The sequence below is a fragment of the Maylandia zebra genome, linkage group LG13 (genome assembly GCF_041146795.1).
Source record: "Maylandia zebra isolate NMK-2024a linkage group LG13, Mzebra_GT3a, whole genome shotgun sequence".
In the NCBI taxonomy this organism is placed as follows: domain Eukaryota; kingdom Metazoa; phylum Chordata; class Actinopteri; order Cichliformes; family Cichlidae; genus Maylandia; species Maylandia zebra.
Genome location: NC_135179.1, coordinates 5138144 through 5154259, shown reverse-complemented (window position 1 = coordinate 5154259; position 16116 = coordinate 5138144). Strand labels below are relative to the sequence as shown.

Here is a 16116-nt window from a genome sequence, read left to right as displayed (position 1 = left end):
TCTGGGACTCACCGTTAACTGCCTGTGCTGCTGCAGAGCTGTCTTTTCCTGCCCCTTACCCCCCAACACACACACACAAACACACACATACACACACTCATTATCCTTATCTGTAACCCCCCCCCCCCCCCCCTTTTTTTTTTTCTAGTTTTCTGTATGCAGTCTGCATCTTTACTCGCTCCCCTCCCTGCTAACGGAGGTGGGCAAGCTTCCCAGTGCTGGTGCATCTAGCAGGTGCAGCCTCTTTCTCTCCTCCCACCCTTGCTCTCTGCCTCTCTCTGTCTGTCTCTCCCTCTCACTCTCTCTCTTCTCTCGCTCAACCAGTGTGCACTCTGCTCTGTCTGTGCCTGTATTTTTTCTCCCTTCTCTTTCGTTCTTGGTCTCTCAGAGGCGGCAGCTCAGGGAAGCAGCTGCATGTTTGTCTGCATCCCAATTGCCACAGGTAAAGACAGCTGTATCATCTGATGTTGCTAACCCCGAGGGGGGTTGGGGAGCCTTTGCTGCTGCGGCTGCAAGTTCTCATCCCGGCGCGGGGCGCACATTTCTAATCATCTTGAAGAACGCATCCTAGAGGGAACGACGAGCAGAGGACCCCAGCAAACAGACCAACAAATCACACGCTGACTGGAAAGAGCACAGGCTTCCAGGGACTGAGGAAAATATAACACTTCTCAGAAAAAGAATCAGTGGGATATATTTTCAACATTGTGGTGTCCTGTTTATGATTTTCCTCTTTCCTCGTGTTTTCTATTCTTTTGCTTTCAATTCTTTTTGTCTTTTCCATGCTTCTCATCCTCTTCCTCTCACAATTTATTCCTCTGTGCCGGAATGCTCCCTGCAAATAGATGAGAAGAGGCTTTCTGTGCGCTTGCTGCAGTATTAACAAACAGTACACTGAGTCAGTAGAGAGCTGAGCGGACAGCTTGGAGGAATCTGATCCACAGCCGGCTGGAGAAGGAGCAGGATCACGCGTCGCAGTTGCAGATTTATCCGCCCTGTGATACTGTGCAACAACACCCCTCATTCTTTTCCCCCCACCATCCATCTCTCTGTCCTCATCTTGAGTGTTATTTTTTGACTGGATCAAGAAAATTAATTGGATTCTACTGCTTTATTTTTAGCCTTATTGGAATATTGTAAATATAAAAAGGAGCAAAGGAGGCTGCTTGAAAAGCAATGGGAGAGAAAGATTAGCAGATTATCATAGGAGAGTGTTGAAAAGACGCATAAGCGATACACGTCTTAGTGAGCACTCTTTTTTAGTTATGAAAGAGACCGATTTTGGGATGTGAAGGACGCTGACTCGGCTAAAGCAGTCGGAACAGACTGCATCAGGAAACATTTTTTTTTCTTTTTTTCGGTCCTGCCCAGGGTGGGGAAGCAACTAGACCCACCCTGCAAGTTTAACTCTCTGATTCGATATTACTGTCCCGTCGTGGATTCTACATGGAGGGGACACATTCGGCATGTTAAAGAAAAGTGTTTTGGATTCTTTTTCTCCTTTTTTGCTGCAATGGCATCCAAATACTGATGCCATGGATTTCCTACACGTACAGATGTAAATCTGTTTCTTCCCATCCATCTCTCCCTTCCATCTCTCCTTGTTACTCCCTATTAGAGGCATCACTTCCCTTTTTCCTCTTGTTAACCCTGCTGTGAAGACTATTGGAGTTCACTGTTGCTTCAGCTGGACATTGAGAGTTGAGCAGGACTAAACACGGACTAAACACTTATACGTCTATGCCAGCTCTTCAATTTTTCTCTGGGTGTCTCTGCGTGTGAGTGTGTGTGCTTGAGCGTTTATGATTGTGTGTATGCATGTACCTCCTGCACCCTTTTTCCTCTCTGTCCATCCTTGGAATACATATTTTTGTGTGTGTGTTATTGAGAGACAGATTCTGTGGGGTCCATTCCTTCAAATTTCCATTCGTTTTTTTCTTCTGGCCTTGTTGGAAACCTTTCTGCCATGTGCAAACGATGCCTATCACAGAGTTAACCCTTAATGAGCCATAAAGGACGACAGGGAATGATGAGTGAGTGTTCTGGGGCAGCTGCATCTGGGGCAGTAATCCTGGAAGAACCTGAAGGTTCGGGGGCTTCTGCGGGCCGGGGGGAGGGCCAGGCCCAGGAACAGGGTCCCCTTCGCTGTGCAGTTTGGCCTCGTCAGCAGACATGGCTGTGTGTGGTTCCTTTACTTATTGGTTTTATTGGCCTTGGATTGAGCCTGATGCTGCTGAAATGGATTGTTGTTGGTACAGTGAGGGATTACGTCCCAACAGATCTAGTGGATGCAAATCGAATAGGACAAGATCCCATCTTCCTCTCCAAGCCAAGTGGGATTCCCAAGAGCCCCGATACTACCACTACTACAACTACTCCTACAATCGATAGCAGGAACCCCACTGCTAGAACTGCTACTGTGGCAAAAGGTAGAACTCGCACTACTGCTACCACCACAACTATAAATGCTAGAGGGGGTGGGGCGTCAGGCAGTCAGGTAACTCCTCGGAATCCTGGAAGTCGTAATGGACGTGGACCTTCAGGTTTTACCACAACTACTGCAGCACCACGTACAACTTTCATAATTGGAGCTGCAACATCTAGCTCCTCACCGCCCAATCCGACGGTTCTTCATGACTCTACACAGATGTGGACGGCAGAACATACTACTACAGAGACGATCTCCACCACACTCACTACACGTACGCACAGTCACCGCAAAACCCGTAAGTCTTTCATATACTACTGACTTGTGTTGTGTTTCAAAAGCTCCACTGATTGGTTAATCATCACTAAATATGACATCTGAACTTTTTTTTTTTTTAAACGTGATCTTATGGTTTCTTCCAAAACTTTTTTTTTTGCAATTTATGTGCATGACCTTCCTGTTTGGGAAATAATGTTCTTGATTGGTTTTATAGTCAAAACATTGAAGATGAGTGATCAATAGTATTGATTGGCATAGCGAGGGTTTCTAAGTAGTAGTCAATAATCAAGTTTAGGTATCATTTTGGGTATATATAGGTTTGGAGGGTTTTTTGTGTTTCTCTAATAATCAAATGATCTTAAAATTCTTTTGCAAACAAACCACATGAAAAGATCTTCTGCAGCATCCTGAGTAACTTGAATAGAAATTTATTCTGATGCATTAGATGGTGAATCTTTCCCTTCTGTTTTTACCTCTGTCATGCAACTGCTCATACTATTGATTTGTGCTACGGGGAATTTTCTTGCAGCAATCAATGAAGCACACACACGCACGCAGAGACACACGCACACACACACACACACACACACACACGTCTTCCTCCATGACAAATTTCTCAGCTCCCAAAATGGTGTCACATTGTGTGCTGAACCTTCATCTGCTTGTTATGTCCCTGTTTCTGATCTGGGCTTTGGACTACGCTCACAGCTTCACAGTCACAGGAGTTGCTTTATTTTTAACAGTGTGATCTCATGCACTGCATGTATCAAGTCTCTCGCATCTGTGCAGAGGGGTACAAAGCCTCACAAAGAAAAAACTCAAACCTAGCATGTGTTTCGTGATTTTTAGCTGATGTGGGTTCCTATATTTCATATGCTGTTTATTCCTTCCTGCAGTTTAACACTGTAGTTAACTTTCAGTTGACATAATATCAGTTAATGAGTTAATGCCAACGCCATGATCAATTACTTGTGAACTAATAGATGAGAGTGCATGTCATATATCGTTTATCATAGTATACATCATCAAGTATTTTGGAATGTATGATGCACACAATGCCCCCTATTATATTATGATAATTACATATTGACAGTCATTTTTTAAGTATCTGATAAACAAAATCACTCCATTCCACCTTGTGTCTTGACTGCAAAGGTGCAGCTGCTTCTTTTGTATCCATGATAATGAAAATGTCCCCAGATTACATGAGAGACCGGGGAATGTTCCCTCTGATAATTAGAAACATAGAGGAAAAATTGTGTATCATTTCATTACCAGGAAGAAAAATGGGAGCCATTCATCATCATCAGTTCATTTATTAATTAACCATTAAAAAGGAATGCCATTTCTCCACCAAGTGAAAACCATTAAGCTTCGGTGATAGATATCCCAGGGAAAATGTCATTCCTTCACCAGCTCGCCCAAGAAAGTTCTGCCGTTGCACAATTGCCAACTTGTTCGATAATCCTAAACACCCTCCACCCTCCCACCTCTTCTATTCTACCACCCACATGCTGCTTTGATTTGAAAAGGCCATCATTTTTACATTAACTATCCATTATGTGTAAATGCGTTATATAATATGACTGAATTGGCTGTGTTGGCTTGTGCTCAGAGACTGGAGAATTAAAGTATAGCGGGCCATCTGTGTGTTCTTATCAATGCTCTCCCTTCCTTTGTAGGTCACAAAATTAAGAGTGACACAGATTTGTATCTCACACTGGGCTGTGGTCCTGTAACTGATCTGTTAAGTGAGCAAAATAGTATGTTGCCGTGCACACACTCTCAATGTAAACTTAAAATCCCAGATGTAAAAGTAGAGCATACCTAAAATATTGGCTAATTTTTTGTTATTTTATTTTCATGACTAAAAGCATTTTTTTAATAAAAAATTATTTACTAGGTTTCAAATATTATTGTTAATGTAAACACAGAAATCTATATAAATAATTTCTTTTCTTAAAAAACGCTCGCCAAGCACAAAGCTCCTAGGAAAATAAAAAATAGGCAGTTATAAGCCTTTTTAGAGGGGGTCTAAAGTAATTCTCAAGTAATTCTCAAGTAATACTTAAGTATTTCAGCTATTCGTGGGCGGTTGGGTCCTTAACCACCGCGAATACCGGGGGTTAACTGTACTTTCATCCGCAGAACTCCTGATGCTTTTTAGCTTTAAGGGATATTTGGTGACATTCTAGCTTGTCAGTCAAAAATTCAGGGTCTGGCAACTACAGGAAGATATTATAGTTAGCAAGTGTCACTTTGCAAGAGTGACTGACATATCTAAATCTGTCGCAAAATCTTAAGTTATCCCTATGCTTTAAGCTGTAGAAAAAAAGAGACCTAGGATAAAAGATATCATTAAAAGGAGCCGAGTGACCTCTGTGATACAGGGCAAAATGTCACTAATCCCAGTGGGATAAAATGAACTGAAAACTGGATATGTGTTAATTTAACTAACTGTAACTAGTGCTTCAGATATAATGAACTAGAAATCAAAACATATACAAAATAAAAATAACACGTATTAGTAAAGAGTAGCAGATGAGACTATGTAGTCATGAGTAAATCCATGAAAATGTTGATTCAGTGGTGAGAATAGACCAGGACTTTGTGTTTTTGTGTATGTGTGTGAGAGACATGCTACAAACACAAATGAGAGAGAGAGCGATAATGATACATTCAGTAGATTCTGATTTTTGATTGTTCTTTACGAAATCATTTTCAGTGTTAAGCTTCAGAAGATGTCGTAGTGCAGTCTGAGGTCTTTGCCTCCATGCTGAGCCACTCAGTGGGATTAGGTAACAGTCAAACACTGGCCCTGAAACCTAAATCCAGATTAACAGCCCATCACCATGACCATGGAAGCAACAGAATTACATCAGCCCACCTATCAGTCACATGCATTCTACACAGACTTACAAGCAGCAGCCTAACTCCTGCAGGATTGTTTTGATATATGATCTGTGGCGGGATGTTTTTCATTAAATGATGCTGAGGTGACATGTTTAAGGCAGCGTTTTGTCTTAGCCATGTTTTAGGATCCCTCAGGGGTACTGTGAAGCAGTCTGGGGAAGTAGTTTATGCTTATGTTAACAACACAGATATGACAATTACACAGAGTGAAGTTGTGTTTATAGCTTCATTCTGTGGCAACAGTATGATGTAGGGAAGTTGTATCTGTTTGTAGTGTTTATGACAAACATATATATTTTAAATATGCACATTTTACAGAAAATAAATCGACTTATTTCTTTGTGCAGATTCTATTATTTCATCTGGCCAGAGCTTTTTATGAGGACCTGTTTATGGTTAGCATATAAAATAAAAGGATAGTTTCTGGGCTGAGCTCTGGTTAAGAGAGATGCTTTTTGTCCCCTGTGTGATAAAGTGAAACATAGTTGTTTTTTCGTCCAAGTTGTCTGATAAGGCTCTTGAGGTTTAATAAGATACACATTCCATGGTGGTGTTGGCATTCCTAATCCCAGTCTATCTTTAACCTCTCAATCATTACTATCATTCAAGACAGAAGAGTTAGTGCTATTATTGTTTGGATTTCAAAGTCGTTGTTTCCTAAAAGAAACAAAATATCAATTAACTCATTCACTGCCAGCCATTGGCAGTGAATGAGTTAAACCCATTGACTCATTCACTGCAATTGACGGCTATAGACGTCAATGGCAGTGAATGAGTTAAATGATCAATTTTGAAAGTATTCCATTCATATATTTCTTTCTAAATGTATCTGTTCAGTCACTCATTTCATCTCCCATTTAATCTGATGACGAGATCTCAACAGTAAATTAATCAGAAAATTTACTTCAGCTTTCGTTACCTCTGGCCAACGCCAGCGGCATCACTGTACATGTTTGCATTACACTAATCATCTCAGAGGGAGAGCTTTTCAGTTTTAAACCAGATTTTCCTTTTTAAACCAGATTGTACAGTTCGCGATCTTTACATTTGGATTAGCTGTCTGGAAGCTGCTTAGGAACAAGTTCCCAATGGGGTTTTTCTATGTACTCTATGTGTGCACTGTATTCATTGATGCCTGTGCCACAGCAGCCTATGACTAAATACAGCTATATATATTTAATGCATTTGAACTAGCTGCGACCACTTGTGTGAATAATAACGCAAATAAGCACCGTTCTAGAAGTCTGATTGCCTCCTTTGCAAAGAAATGACTTTTCTGCACAAAATTACCGGTACAGCTTATGGTTGATGAAATGTGCTATCCAATATTCTCTTGTGCCCTGTAAGAAATGTGTTATATTTTCTCAAGAATTCTGCCAAACGGTTGAGGTTGTTACTTTACTGGGTTATCTGAGGTCTAAGCAAAAGAGAGAGAGAGGGGAAAAAAAGATCCCATACTATTTGTAATCAGTGGGCGGGCAACTGCACTGAGCCCCAGACTCCCATGGGCCCAGAAAGTCTCAGCCATCTGTTGTTAAGTTGATAAGCTGCAAATTTAGTTTTGGAATTTGTCACCTAATATTGAATTTAATCCATCGATGATGCCATAGCTTATATATTTTATGGCAATCCATAGCATTAATATTAATGTATCTTCCATGTAACGTGACATACCCCTATCTTACTGACTGCTTTGATACACACAAATGTAGCTATATATATGTGTGTGTGTGTGTTTTCCTTGTGATCCACCTTGAGTGGGATGGATATAACCAAACACTGATCAAAGCACCTTGAAGTTTTTTGCTGATGCAGGCTGCGATGCTTGACCACTAACCGATCACCTGAAAACCTGTCATCTCATCTATTCAGAGTTTTAATTTGCTCGAGATGCTGTGCAAACAAAGCTTAACATGCCTTTGATTCATTGTGATGAAATGTCTTGCAGGGAGAAGAGTGATGAAATTTTAATGATGCGAAAGAGAAACATGTTCAATATGTAGTGGAAAGTGTAAATAATTGAAAATGGCCCTTTCACGAATCATCCCATACTGAGTAATTCCCCACTTCAGTGAATGCAGGTGTTTAGGGTTCTTTCACTTTTTGCAATGGGCGAAATTGCTTTCGGTGGTGAGGAAAATAAGACTTAAAGGTTTAAGAATTTTTCAGAAATGTTTGCCAAGGTTGAAAGTCTCCATCTGCCTCACTTCCTTTTTCCTGTTCGCCATCCCTTACGAGTACATCTATCAGCAGGGTCCAGATGATGATAAAGTGCTGCCGCTAACTTCTGAGGAGCTTTTAATAATTCATTCAGGTTTAAGCTGCCTTGATTAGATGAGGCTTACACTATTTTATTGGAGCCCATGGTGTTGAAGGTAACAGCAGATGAGATGTAGGAGAAGTAAATTCCTTTTCTGGTCGGGTTCTCCAGAGGAAGCTGCCACCTGCTAGCTAAGTGCTCCAGTGTTTCCACTTTCTAAGGTGTTTTCTAATGTGTGGTCATTCAGAGTGCTCGTGGAAAACAGAATCATCAATATCACAAACTGGAATCGCTTTAAAAAAATTAGCATTAGCAATAGCATTTTTATTATATATATTAGGTTGGACAGAACACAAGGACTGTATTGATTTTTCTGGGTTGTTAAATATGAGAGTTTTCCATGGAGGTAAATAATCTACAGCCCCCCCTTTTCCCCCAAGCTGCACCTTTGCCTCTCCCTCTTATTAAATCTGTCAGCTGGCCTACAGCAGCAAACCATTTAAAAAAAGTAAGCAAATAAATATTAGACTGTTATGAGTTCAACTATAGCCAAGAGCTCTTTTTTTGCATGTTTTGCTGTACTTATTTTCGGGGAGTTTAGACTGGGACACACAGCTCAGGGGGAGGGGAACTTAAATACCTAGTTGACCTGCAGAATCAGTGGACATAATAAAACAAAAGTAATAATTGTATGAAACCAAGACGTAACTTGGCTGTAAAAATTTAAACAATGACCAATCGAAAGCAAGCAGCTTTAAGTACCAGACGGCAAATCAAACATGGAAAAAAGGCAGCAAATGAAGATGTAACCTAGCAGGGTATCCTGACACCGTACAGCCTATCAATGGCCTATTTTGTAGTTTTAAACAGTGTGGTCTGAATCCAGACTTAAACAGAATGTCTGGTTTTGGGCAGGCACTGTTCTACCACTCTATCAATTTTCTATCAATTTTCATTTAACTCTCCATTTGTCGGAGGATCAGATAATCAGAAAGTTACGTTTGACTTCTGGTTGCCAGGATTCGTGTAGATTCACATTTGACATCTTAACAAGTAAATGTTTCAGCTGTTGGCCCCAAACTCCAAACATGCTATTAACTATTAACTGTTCAAAATAGCAGATCCTGCAACACTGAAAACATGTGAAACTGGTAAATGCTTTGTAAGGACAAGAGAAACATGAATGTTCATATATAAATGCAGAATTTCCAGAACTAATTTACACTGTTTCAGTCTCATTTAGCTCCCATATTCATGTGTTCAGTATCATTTGGTGTTCAAGCAGCCTGTCAAAAACCAGGAAGGACTATACCACGAAGGAAAATTGTCCATATGTAGACATTAACTTCAAAAAATATATATTTTTTCCTATTCCAGTGTAAAATATTCAACACTGGTCTGAAAAAAAAAACCAGAAACAAAACTCGTTCACCTTACATTCTGCTCATTATGCTGCTGGCACCTGGTGGTAAACAATGCCATTAGCAAAGATAAAATGCTGAGATAGAAATTATTTCACCTTGACATACAAAGGGCTAGCAGAGGGCCCAGCAGTTCAGCCCAGAACCAGTTCTAGTCCGACATGATTTCTTTCATTGACTAAGCCGCTGATTGAATTTTCTTTACACTGCTATCTCTCTCTGTCCCCCTCTCTCTCCTCGTGTCACTCACTGCATGTCTCTCAAGGTCAGCTTGACTGAATCATTTTGCTGCCACTCCTGCAGCTGATGTTGACTTTACTCAGTGGAGTTGCATTATGAGTGGTTATATGCAAGGTAAAACTCAAAGTTAGCATTTCCAGTAAAGATGGAACGCAGGTATTGCAAAGTAAAATACATGAAAAGAGAGCATCCCTTGTTCAAAGAGCGAGAGAGAATAAAAAACGTGACACAAAAAGTAAGAAAAATTGTGTTTGGTTGATTATTTTTTATGCTGTAACATTACTTCTTGGCAGTAAATCTTATACTGTTGGAAAGCCTTTTTATTAGCCTTTAGATGATGCTACATTTGCAAGGAAAATGCATTTGTAGGTTGAGCAGCAGAGTTGAGTATGTGGGCTGGGCCCATGAAAAACTTACAGCTTATTCAGCAAAGAAGCAATTGTCTTGCTTCCGTGCTGTTTAATTGAAATGTAGACATGTATTATCTATTCTGACATACAATAATGTGTAATACAAACTAGACAAAGATAATCTTGTTTTTTATCAATCATCAACATTTCATTGCATATTGTGAAGAAATGTAATATTGCATCAAATTAAACTTCAATTAAACTGTTTAACAATAAACATTCTAAAAAAGTAACCAAGGTGGTTCAAATGAGATTTTACAAATACATGATCTTATGAACTATAATGTTAAATCTAATTCCTTTTTACATTTAGCACTGCTGCTGCATACATTATCTTTCATTTAAGGTCTAAATAAAGATGCCCTCATTGTAATCTAATAAGCCAATTTTCCTGACAATCATTTTACACATTAGCATTACCTAAGTGGTTCCAGCTTGTTGTTTAGTTATTGGTAATGATATATTTTCTAAATCTAGGTGTCTCCATTATATGAGCAACCTTAGCCTAAGCAGCCTATGCAGGTTATTGATCCCATCGTGATTGTATCCTAGTCTTTTGCCACTCAGCAGTTTAGCAGGCAGCCCTGTGAGCAAATGGGCCTGCGTATGGGTGTGGGTCTGATTATCCTGTGCTCACTGCATTTTGCTGTGGTTATTTTTAGCTTCAAAGATTGTTGCCAGCTTCTCTCTGTGAGGCTGCGTGGACTGGCTTTTCTGGTGGAGGCCTTGGAACTGACAGCACTGGAGGAAATAGAACAAAGAACCACGGAGGCAGACAGTTGAAACAGTGACTTTAGTGTCAGTAGAAAATGTTTTTATTTGGGAAGCATAACAGCTAGGGAGGATTTAGCATGTTCAGCTCAGTGAAAAATGATTTCTGTCTTGTGTTTGTTTATTTTGGGGATTCTGCCATTGTACCGTATCTTATTATGCAAAGTAACTGCAATTGTCTTCAATAAGACTCTAAAGATGTAGGAGGCTATTTTCCAGGAAATCAGAGCTGTTAAGCAGGCATTAGTCATTATGTTACCATGCTGAAGGCAACAGGAAGCTATCCAGAAGGTCACTTTCACCTTTGTGAAAAACACACTTCAGTCACACACACACACACACACACACACACACACACACACACACACACACACACACACACACACACACACACACACACACACACACACACACACACACAAACTCATTTTCACTACCAGTTTGTCACACATTCATTCTTGGTCAGGACTATGGGTGGGACACAGTAATATGGTATATGCTTCATTGTTTCTTCCTTCAATACAATCATCAAAGCACTGCCATCAATTATGATTAAGTGTTTATTTATTGCAAGTGCTCTAAATACATTCTACCCACAGTTTGACTTACTGCATTTATGACTTTATGAGTGCCCTCTGTTTTCTTTAATATTGTATTTTTTCTTCTTCAATTTCATGGATATTGTGCTTTAATATATTGTAGATATGGATCGTATATAGCGATACAGAATTGCTGTATCATGGCACTATTGGTATTTTTGGCAACATAAATTGTAACCATATCGTAACCATATCATATTGTAAGCCAGTCATCAGAGCCCTGTGTCAGCACATTTTAACACACTGTCGACCATTTTAAATCCACTTTTGATATTCAGATTGTCTAACTATGTGTAAGTATAAAACTAGAATAGGGAGGCTGCAGTGACCACACAAATCACAGGAAATTGAATCCCACATAGGTCCATCATTTCTATACTTTTGTGTTTCATTGTTTTGAGATATTTTTTTCAGTCACATTTTGGTTTAGCTATAGACAACCAGCTATTTGGTTAGGTCTGAGGGGGGAAAGAAATCATGGTTCCTTTCAGTAAGCAGCCAATTTCAGCAGCCTTGTTTATTTACTCTCTTCTGCATATCTATAACAGGTCTTGAGGGTCTGCTATTTAAGTTTGCTCAGTATATAAAAATATGCAAGAGGTATCCTGTGTGATGTTGAGGTTGTATGGGACAAGTTCAGAGCGGAGCTGCCATCATATGAGAGACAGTGGTCCTCTCAGCTCTTCGAGCAGATGGTCACATCATTTCTGTTTTGTAGCCTGACAAAGAGCATGTGTTTGTGTGTATGTCTAAACAGGAGATTCAGTATTCTACCACTGTGGCTGTCTCTTTTAGTCTATAATGCTGTCAAACAGTTTGTGTTGTACCTCATATATATCTATTTGTGTGTTTGTGCATATATGCAAAAATCTTCTTCGTACTTCTATGCCTAGTGTCTCCTGTTCTCGTGTCTCCTGTTTTTCTGTCTGTCCTCGGGACACTTATGAGGTCAGACCAACTTTCTGTGACAAGCCAGGTGAACTGGTGGGTTGTCTGTATGATTTCGAAGACACAGGCCTATTTATGACAGATGGACTCCCTTGCTTTCTCTCCTTCGGCTGTCTGACTCAGAATTTGGGAACAGATAAGAAAAAAACAAACAAACTATATATTGTACAATAAGGCTGATGTGACTGAGCATAGTTTAAAAGCCAAAGGCAAGAAAGCAATGAATGGCAACAGAAAAATATGGGGAAAATTTATTTATTAAATTAATAAATAATAATCATAATAATTTGATCCAAGGTATCCACTGAGGATGCACAAACAGAATTACAAAGGAAACCTTTCCATATTGATAAGATGAGGGGGAAAGGAAAAGAGCCTTGGTCCATTGCAACCGTGCACTCTCCCTTCATTCCCCCTCTATTTTCTCCTCTCTGCCCACTCAGTTCATTTACATTTACATTACACCCAGCTGGACTTGATTTGGTGGCCAGTTATAGATGCCGAGATTCTGATGTTGTTTATCGTAATGGGCTCTGGGGGCTAGCAGTGTCAGCTGTTTGCAAGGTGGTAAGTGCAGTCAGTTTGCTAGTTACAAACTAAGTAGCTTGCTGCAGTGTTAGCAACCTAAGAGTTTAATGTCTGCTGCTTGTCACAGTAACTAGCTAGTTGGGATATCTAACAAAGTCTGTTTGCAGTTAAACCCTTTTGGACCTGTTTTCTTGGCCTGAGCTTTGACACATCTTATAGAAATCATTATATCTGTAATAAAATACGATAATTGCAGTGATTAATAAAAGCACCTATTATCTAATAACAGCCATAAGTGTTAGACTTAGAGCATAATAAATCATTTGAAACCGTACAGAGTTGTTGTGTGAAAGCCAGAGATGGCTAATTCAGGCTGATATCATTGATGCAACTGTGACACAACTGTGACCTCATCTACCCCACTGAAACTAATGCTGTCAGAACAGGGCATTTTGTGTAATACCAGATGGTCATTCATGCTGGAAAAAAACTCAGCTGAATCACTGCTCAGAGACCAGACAATTCCCCAGCCGCCAAAATGTAACACATTGCTGCTCTATAGCAGAGTTTACACTTGCTGCACATTATTATTATTATTATTTTTTTTTATTTTTTTTATTTTTTATGGGAATTCAAGTTCATAAATATAGTTGTTGTTAATTTGACATCTTTAGTAGTATTTTTGGATTTTTAAGATCATCACTGCCAGTTTTTTTGTTTGCAAACAAATACACAGCTGATGCTGAATATGTTTCCATAGAGAAGTGCTGCTTCTACAGTGCTGAGGTATTACTCACACATTTACCCATTATTGAACAGTCAGTTTTTAAAGTGGTTAGATATTGCTGCCCAGGTAAAATAAGCAAAGTCCTCACAGCTGATATATATGTATGTCTCTCTCTCTCGCTCTCTCTCTCTCTCTCTCTCTCTCTCTCTCTCTCTCTCTCTCTCTCTCACACACACACACACACACTCACACACACACACACACACACGCACATCATGCACAGGCTGTTGCTAAAGTAGGTAAGGTAAAGTAGGCTTAATACGTCAGCTAAATGAAGATGAAGCACTGAGGGAGATGTGGTTTGAAAGAGTGCAAGAATGTGTTAACAAAAGGAAACATTAGGAGCAGGCTGAGATGTAGACCAAAATAGTCCATCAATCCATACATTTTGGAGGGGGCTGATGCATATAGCAGCACGCAGTCTCTGCGAGCCAAAGTAGACCCCAGGCAGCTTTCCAGGCTATCACAAAGCTAATGCATACACACGCAAAACATCTCATTCACACTTAAATTGACACTGGAGGCAATTTGGGCTCCCAAATGAAGTTCAGGAAACTTGCAAAACCCATACTGATGAGGCAAAAACATAAGATCTTCTTGTCTCACATAAACGCTGCTCAGAGCAGTTAGACATGCTAAGACTGAGGAAGCAGGATAAACAGTTTTGTGCAAACTATGAAAACTAAGAGAATGGTTGATTAATCAGTAAGTCCTCTTAATGTTGATTAAACTAATGATTTTGACAAATTTTTTGTGTCACAACTACAAAAATGATCTGGCATGGTTAGAGTTCAGCAATAACTTTATGAACTATCTATGATAGCAAATATTCTCCGATCAGCTAATTATTCATCTTCATGCTTTTTGTCAACACCAGTTTCATTCTGGCAGGCTGTGGTGCCCCAATACTGACAACAGTTATTCAACTGAAGTAAACTGTGCACTGAGCAATCATCCAGTTTGATTATAATGCCCACTGATGTTGCTGAGATACATGCCATCACAGTATTATCTTGGTAAAGGCAAACTGAAACGGACAAATAGAAATTACACCACATCCTGGCTGCCCTACCTTCACAGTTTCCTGTGTCTTTATGGGACATGCATTTATGGAGCAGTGGGCATGTGTGATACAACACAGCACAAACAGTTTGTGCCATGAATACTCTCTTTTCCTACATACCGGTATAAAAAATTATGTTATGATAGTGAACTATGAATAAAACGGCTTTAGTGATGACATTTTTCAGTGATTAGCTGGACAGTGGACTTTCAGTCATCGCTCTTTACGTTTTGAATCTTTTGCTGTATAAAAATTGCTTAAATTGTTTCTATTACACAATAAGTCAAACGTGGCCTGTGGTTTAGATGTGCTTGATTCCTGCAGAGATGAACACATCAGAGTCATGAGCTGTCAACACTCCATCCGCCACATGTCAGCGGTGACTGATGTCCAGCGGCAGCACTCTCTGTTTCGCAAATCACAAACACACACTTTCTGCAGCACATGCAAACCAGTTGTGGACACACACATCTACACACCACCTCCCACATGAAGACAGCTAGGGCATCGCACTCGTGGCCATGTGCCCTGAGAGGAGCACAGAGAAAGATGGACAGGCAGCAGGGACACGGAGTCAACTTCTCACTTCAGATAATGAACCACATGTGAAGCATCAGCTCAGCTCCAATTAGATGAGATGATAATTATCTCAGCACAATTCACTCATCCTAATCAGGCTGTGAACTACTTGTTGGGTTAGAGAGGATGTTAAGTAAAGCAAAAGGAGCAGAATTCTTATTTGGAGCTGCTGTGGAGCCTTTTGTCATCTTTTTCTTTGTACAGAAATTGTTTATTTGCCATGACTGATCGAAAATCGTTGATCTTTTCTTGGTTATCATGCTGGACAACACCTGTGTCATTACTATTCTGCGCTGTTATACAAATTCTAATTTAAATTCCTGATTTGCTATTGTGTTGCCAGTTGAGGACACTCAGAAGTGATTTAGCTTTTCAGTGCATGTAAGTTTCTCTGTTGAAAATGTTCAACACCTGCAACGTCTTGGAAAAACATTCTGGTTGTTCGTAGCGTTTACATTCGTGAGTCAGAAAAAAAAGACAATATTATGTATGGACCTATTAACCCGAGTACTTAAAATTACATCCATGCCTTTTGCATTGTTTTCTTTAATTATTATAACTCACTTAGTACTCATAACTCAATAGTACTTTGAAATATGTAAGAGAAGTCAATATACCCTCATATGGAGATGCAAATAAAGGTGTGTGACTATAAAATCTGCAACATTTTAACCGTACAAATTCCCACCTGTACTAAGTACTTTAACATAAGTTAAAGTTGTTTTCCTTCTGTTTTGGTAAGAGTCAATACAAAGGCAAAATCCAGTTACAGAACACATGGAAACACAAGAACATCTTTAAAAAATATATATATATATTATATGATAATTAATAATCCACTTATCAATAATAAAATCTATGTTATTGATCTGTTATTTATTTTGTGCGTT

The 16116-nt window shown here is 39.6% G+C and overlaps 1 protein-coding gene across 1 annotated transcript in view; it reads left to right on the top strand.

The window, feature by feature from the left end:
* The first annotated feature begins 332 nt into the window (after window positions 1-332).
* The window catches only part of nrg3a (neuregulin 3a), a 363361-nt gene continuing 347577 nt past the window's right edge, over window positions 333-16116 (top strand). The window contains exon 1 of the mRNA XM_004553543.5: window positions 333-2726. Within this exon, the coding sequence (XP_004553600.2) occupies window positions 2003-2726 (724 nt within the window). The 5' untranslated portion in view covers window positions 333-2002. The remainder of the gene's footprint in view (window positions 2727-16116) is intronic.